Source organism: Pygoscelis adeliae, unplaced genomic scaffold (assembly GCF_000699105.1).
Source record: "Pygoscelis adeliae isolate BGI_AS28 unplaced genomic scaffold, ASM69910v1 Scaffold331, whole genome shotgun sequence".
In the NCBI taxonomy this organism is placed as follows: Eukaryota; Metazoa; Chordata; class Aves; order Sphenisciformes; family Spheniscidae; genus Pygoscelis; species Pygoscelis adeliae.
The window spans coordinates 32,962-40,325 of record NW_008824037.1 but is presented as its reverse complement, the minus strand read 5'-3'; the positions used below and the strand labels follow the sequence as shown (position 1 = coordinate 40,325).

Here is a 7,364-nt window from a genome sequence, read left to right as displayed (position 1 = left end):
TTTTGTTGCCCATTTAGAGAGAAAATATATATTAATGAATCACGAAAGCCACCAAGGACTTTCCCCCTCTAATACTATACTTACCCAGTCAAAACGTACCTTTAGTCTTCAGCCTTGGAATGCGTTTAATGTAAGATAAATCATGTTTAAGACGTGACAAATATATTTTTTGCTAATTTCCTTTCCTCTCCAAACATCAAAGAAGCTTAAAATACCATGGAAATGTGTATCATAAATCCCCCAGACACTGGAAGTTATCACTCCCTTTCATATAAAACACAACTAAAGCTCATAAAGCGTAAATTCTTTCCATAAAAACACAAAATAAAACCATGACAGAAGGGGGTGGGGGGGAAGACAGACCTTGAATCAGAGTATCTGACATCTTGTCTGTAAGCCACAAAATTCCCAGGATGTACTCCAAACTTTATTTCTATTTCCAGTACATTATAATAATTATAAAAGAATCGTCGGCAGTCATAGTATAAAACCAGTGCCATGTGTAACCATGAATTTATGTATATATATGTATATATACAAAAGATTTATTATAATCATCAATGCTTTCAACATTAAATACTTGATCCTGAAATCTTTAATCAGACAAAAGCTCAGTACAGAGAAAATTCTGCTTCAACCAGGACTGATTCTTCTAAACCAGATTAGGACTTCACTTCAGTGTTCACTCATTAATTTATTCCACAGTCGACAGCATGTTCACAGGACTGTGACTTGTCTATATATAAATATTGGAACCAACGTTCAAAGGGAAAATAGATACCTCACGCCTAAATGTTCTTCTGTTTGTATTACTAAGAGCCTTAACATTTGAGTCCAGAGCCTCAACTGCTGTAAACTGGTCCAACCCAGCTGATTTCAGTGGCAATACGTTGATTTAGCTGATGATCTGGATCTCTCTTTTATCAAGTACGGACTGTCAGACATCCTTGAGAACAGTTACCCTACCAACAGATCCTCTCACTTCCATCATACCAACGGCCTACTTGAAATTGTCTGGCCAGATACCAAGCAGTTCTGGTACATTACCCTATGTTCTGATCCCTGAGAACAGCCCTTTTCACAAACAGCTCCAAAAGTTGGCTTTGTATTGTAGACCGCATTCTAAAAACCAGTTGGGCAATTCAAAAGCATATGAAAGCAATTATAATTATACTACTGCTGTGATAATTAAAACATTGCCAGCTGTATATAAGCCTATTCAAATGTACAGCTGTTATATGGGTAATGGAAAAAACACAAAAGCTGCAGATTCTGTGACCCATAATTTCTCAGACTGCTACATTACAAACTCAGTTACTGCCATACCCGTTTGTGACAAAATGCCAAAACGAGTGTCCTTTTCCGTGCTTTCTTGTAAACAATTGGTTCCCTCATCACATCTGAGTAACAAAAACTGTAACATCTTTTACAACGATGTCCAATACAAGATTAAACTGGTATCAAGTAAAAACCAGAAAAATATTAGCTGATTCTCCTCTGCTGAAATTGTTGCCAGATTTGGTCTAGATGCTTCCTACGCTTGGTCACCTTTGTCTTCGGTTGCCATTGCCGAGTCTCTCTGCTGTTCTTCTGGATCCCCTGGAAGAATACTGGTGACTGTCTGGAGAAGTGACTCGATCTGCTCTTCTGTTAGCCTTTCCTCACTTTCTTCTACCATCTGCAGGCCAAAAAACAATCTATTGTTATCATTAAATCCGTACTTCCTTCCTCAGCTCCAAGCAGAAGGACTCAACTAATTGGGAATTACTATTTTCAGTGGATGCAAGACAGAGTCTGAGCTCATTACAAAAGCATTTTACAAAGTGGAACTCTTACAATATTTAAAAAAAGAAAGAGTTCCATTGTTAACCACGACAATTGGCACTCCATAATGAGACCCTGCTTTCTTTACAAGGAAAACAACACACTCAGAGCAGGCTTTCCTCCCTGGTTTCTCCCAAAGCCTCTCAACCTACACATCAGTATCTTGAGCCAGGCTTTTCATTTAGCTCACGCGCAGAGCTACCTTCCAGAGTTATTTTTCTAAGTTCCTGTGCTTTCATGTGAAAACTGAAATGACATAACCTGACAGTGGTTACCTGAGCCTTGGTACCTTATCCAGCACCTAGGCTTATGTAACTAGGCCATAAAAGAAGCCGTCTAATCCTACAGCAGCCATACATTATTGGAATTTACTTAGATTGTGAGATTCCTGAATATAAAAGCATATAAAAGCTCCGAGCAACACAAAACATGCTGTCACGAATCAACAATAAAATTCCATAAGATTAATTAGGGACCTACTCTCACTGTGGAGCTGTGGGAACTCTTATATCACTGCTACCAGTAAAAACAACTGCCCTAATTTATATGCAGCTGTTAAAAGGAAAAGCTTGTCAGAGGACTGGAAAAGCAAGCCAAATGAACTCTTCAAACGCAAATGAAACCAATTAGCATTGCAGGGTTTGAGATTTTCTTTTTTATACAAAGTCCTTTAACATGTCCTTTGAAGAGCGGCGATTTATATTAATTATCGTTCCAAGTCAACGCAGGTTTAATCAGTTGTAGCTATCAATTGTCAGCTATTCAGATGCATCTTGCCTTCTAAAAAGCAGAGTGGTATATTCAATTAACTTTTTTTTTTTCTTCAATGTCCTGTGAGCCCTCTTTGCACAATCTGATCATCTTTCATCAGCCATTATCCACAGATCCTTGATGAGAGGAAAACGAGCACGCTAGAATCCACTCATGTAGCAAAAGGCAGACAGTGAATATCCATTTGCAAATGACTGTTTCTGGGGCCCATACTGATCAAAGGATGAAATTCTCTGTGGAGTGGCTTTCCAACTACAGTTAGTTCAAGAACTACTGTAGGACCCTGGCTTGAAAAACAGCCCTGGCTCTCATTACCGCCAGCTGCTATACTATACACTATGAGTTAAAATATACTAAAAATCCTCCTAATGTTACCCTTCTGTGTAAGCAACTGCTGCAGCTACTGAAGTGGTATCAGACAGTTGCCTGCTAGACTGCATTTCAGAAGTGATCATCTCAGCAGCTTGACCAGCATACCTTGGAGCATCAACATTATACAATAAAGTATGTTACAGTGCGTACATACACTCTTTTGTTGCCAATACTGCTGACAAGCCATTACTCTACAGATGACCTACGCTATTAAGTTTTGTAGAGGATTATCAGCCTGGTTTTTGGACTGGATTATAGTCTTATTAATTACTGTTACATTGAACTTTAAAGGTGACAGCCCCATAGCAGCAGGAACCGTACAAAGAAAAAGCCCACACCCTTTGGACAGGCAATATCACTTAAGGCAGAATGATTTATCTCTTAGTGGCCAATGTCTCCTGCATTCGTTGCCATCCCACTGCTTTCTGATCTTCAGAAAAGCAGTACCTTGCCTGGTTTAGATTTGATTTATTGGATCACATGAAGTCCGCCCCTCTTCCCCATTTAAATTTTACCCCTCCCTATACATCTCTTTTCCCTTTCTTCTCCAAACACTTTCTCCTAGGTGCTTGCTTCAGGTAGCCAGACTTAAACACAAGGATTTGAGCAGAACTGAAACAGATAATAGAAAGTTATTTCTAGATCAGCATCGACTCTTCTCCACTTCCGCATTTAAGGCAGAATATACTTACCCGAGTGTCTAATCACTGCTTCTTACATGCCCCTGAGTGCCAAATGAGCAATGCCCCAACTCCCGATATGAACAATCATGTTGATGTCATTTGTACTGGCTGAAGACGGAAGCCTGACAAACTGCAGATACAACTCGGGACATTGGCAGATGAGCTCTGATGATTGCTCTGGCAGTTTAAGAAATCACACTTTACCAGAAAGTTGATGAAAGAAAATAGTCTCTCATGTTTCAGATGCTTTGATGCTGTAACTGATGTCTCACTAAACTGTTGAGAAAAGCATCTTTTTTAAAGATGCTGGATACTGCACTAAGAAGCGGGTAAAGTAGCTCCAAATTTCCTTCTGTTGACAGATCTGTAGTCTCTGCCAGAGGGAAGTGGTAATTCCTTAAACTGTGTAGCAAATTCATCAACGGCTCACCTCTCAGTGCCTCCGAGCTGTCCATCCTCACTGCCAGCTCTCACACCAGAAATTACTGATAGACAAAAATCTACATTTGGCAGGATGGACAGCTTATTATTCAAGTTGATGCTTCAGTGCTATTTTGCTGTGATACTATTCAAGAATTCAAAGGATCAAAAGCATAAGCTATAAAAATCAATTTTTTTCACTCTTCAGGGAAACAGCCTGAGCAGCGGCATACAAAAACATAAGCAATTAGGAAGCAGCAAAGCAGCACGCCAAAAGAAAAAATTCAAAAATTAAGCACAGAGAGCATGTAGATGAAGAGACAAATGAAACTGTCCTAAAGGAAAACAGATATCAAGGGAAACAGAAGGTCACTCAGAGGCTTATTCTAGATTCAACAGATGTTCGCAGTCTTCTGATTTACAACTGTAAGACAAAATACCTTTGCTACTGATCGTACTAGGCAATAATGTTATGATGCTCAGAAGAGAAATTATGCATAAGAAAAAGCTAAGAGGCAAAAAGAAACAATTGTATTCAAGCACCTACTTTTCCAGCAAGAATTTTACCAATATACGAAAAAATATCTATCAAAAAGCCTTGCTAACCTCTAACTTGCAATTGGCTGAAACTGCTCAAGCAACGGATTCAAGCCATAAGCAGTCAGGAATGCAAAGTTTATACTAAGGAAAACAAAAATGCAAATGTTTTTAATAAGCGTATGACATAAGGTGTTTATGTTGGCAGTGCCACACAAGCCAAATGGAAATAGATTATCCTCACAGATGATGCCATGTGCAAAGCGTAGGCTATCATCAACCAGAGCTCTGGTGAACTGTGTATTTTCAATATTCAGGGGTTTGCGCAAGTAACAGAATTGGACAATATCACAGTATCACAATTTATAGATAAAAAGCACCCTGATGTGCAGCAAGACAAGCATGTCTCCTTCTCAGCGCTGAGAGCAAGGGTTTTTCTTGAAATGAACACAGAGAAAGTCAGTAAGTCATATCAGCCATGCTGCTTCTTCTAATAAGTAATTCCCAAGCCGTTACTGCTTTTCACCATTCAAGTCTAACTATGGTGTTTTTCTAGCAAATGTTGTAGCATATCCATGTCACTCATACATATACACAGCATGTATTTCCTATGAAATGCAACTACGGCGTCAAGATCAGCTCTGTCAAGTCAGGCCTTAATAACAACTTCTATTTCACTCAAACTAGTAACAGTTAGTTATTAAACTCTCATTGCAATATATTCATACAGTAAGCATTTTTCACTTTTCATTTCCCCCCCCAGCCAATGCTCTAAAGAATATAATCTACAAGACGACCAAAGAAGGAATCAAGGAAGGAAGCAGGAAAACTTTATTTGGTAACTTAATTGGCATAAAATTCTTACAGCTAATAAAAAGGTGGCATGTTCCCCCTGCAGCTAGTATATACTTTTCAACCCTAAGTACCTAGAGTTGCTTCTTTCTTTATTGATAAATGTATTGATAAAAACAGCCAGATCTTCAGAACTGTGGAATATATACAAATTATTCAGAAGGCAGCTGAAGCCACTGTACTGCTCACCTTTGAGAGCGATGCTACCTTTATTTAGAAGTCTAATAACCAATTTTTCACCTGCTTAAGCACCTTGTACCTACAACTGTTAAGCCACAGCTTATGTATTAACTTAATTTCCAGTACTCAAGAGGTCCAACTAACTTAACTAGACTTTAAGCTTAAAATTAGGCAAACATTTACTAAACGGCGAGTACATAAAGAAAAGGATGCCAATTCTGTTCTGCCTCTCCAGATCCATCTATGCATGGACTTTCCAACACAGCAAAATGAAACATGCATCCAACATCCATCACTGAATCTTGCTATAAGAGAATGAAAAGACAAATCGCTCGTCATCTGCAGAATTAAACACTGGCAGATGCCTTGCTCAGTAACGTAACCACTACTGGGAACCAGAACTGTGCTTATTAAACAAATGTGTATGTGGAATATTTTACTACCATGCAGCCTTTCCCAGCTGCACATTTTAACAGTAGCTTTTTTTTAATTGAGCACTACGTATGAATTTCTCAGAGGAACAAAACAACCATAATTACCAAATCAGAATGTAATAATAGAATTACATTAAGCAATAAATCACATTAAAACCTGCTGATAAATTCTCATGGCAGAAAGTAATCTTCAGAAGCTTTTAAAGATTTTATTTATCGAGAAGGTAAATCAGAAACTAACAGCTAGCCTGACTATCAAGATAATTTCAAAGATTAAAGTGTTTATTCATAAAATAAATGTGCAAATCTGTGTGTTCATAGTGACATGTTCACGTGTAAGCACAGAACACAGACGTATATATGCACACATGCATACTTCTCTATTTTTTTTAATTCGGTGAAACAAGGACAAACATTTTAGGAACATGCTTTCCCTAATTATAACCATACCGTATCTTTTCTGCTTACCCAAGTAAAAGCAAAGTATAAGAGACTTCATCATCCTCACTGTGCTTCTTTTAAGCTTTCAATGATAATGGTTATTTCATTTAGCCTCCCGAGACACGGCAATACACTGCAGATGTCGAAGAATAACTAAAGCCTCACTGAAGAACCCTAAAAAGTTCTGAAAGAACTGAGAAACTGTCTCAAGGGTAAGTAATAACCTCAGCATCACAGAACAGAACAATCTGTGGGTTAAAAGCTATTGTTTATTTGAATAATAAGCTATGAATTCTATTTAAAAAATAATCAGTAAACTAGAGTAAAAAAGGAAATAGGGGTTCTGATCACTTCCAAAGCTATCGAGCACATAATTTAACTCCAGTGTAGGAGGTACATATTTTATGAGAAAATGACTGCTATTTCCTCCTTTGAGCAGTAATTTGAAATTGTTCAGCACCAACATGCTAATAGAAAAAAAGCACATAAAAAAGAAATAAAGTAAAAGACTGAATGATTGGATTAATGTCCCTCAGAGATAATTAACCAAGTATGCAAAGTGGGAAGCAAAATATATTATTGAGAAAATAAAATGTTTAAATCCTCTAACATCTTCAATTTTCCAGAAGAATACTTCACATTATTATTTTCTATTCAACAGTAAAAGACAATCTGCCAGGCTGGTTATGCAGAGCACGTATCATGAGGTACAAAGCTCTCCAAGATGGAAATCTAGTTTTAAAAAGCACAGAATTAAAATCTACTTTTCCATTCAGAAAGAAGAATGTGGAGCAATTTGTTAATTAGAAAAGATGATGCTTAATCTTCAAACACATCAAGGTTCAGAATT

The 7,364-nt window shown here is 37.7% G+C and overlaps 1 protein-coding gene across 1 annotated transcript in view; it reads right to left on the bottom strand.

Moving 5' to 3' along the window:
- Positions 1 to 411: 411 nt before the first annotated feature.
- The window catches only part of CRCP (CGRP receptor component), a 32,733-nt gene continuing 25,780 nt past the window's right edge, over positions 412 to 7,364 (bottom strand). The window contains exon 6 of the mRNA XM_009333449.1: positions 412 to 1,678. Coding sequence (XP_009331724.1) covers positions 1,535 to 1,678 — 144 coding nt within the window. The 3' untranslated portion in view covers positions 412 to 1,534. The remainder of the gene's footprint in view (positions 1,679 to 7,364) is intronic.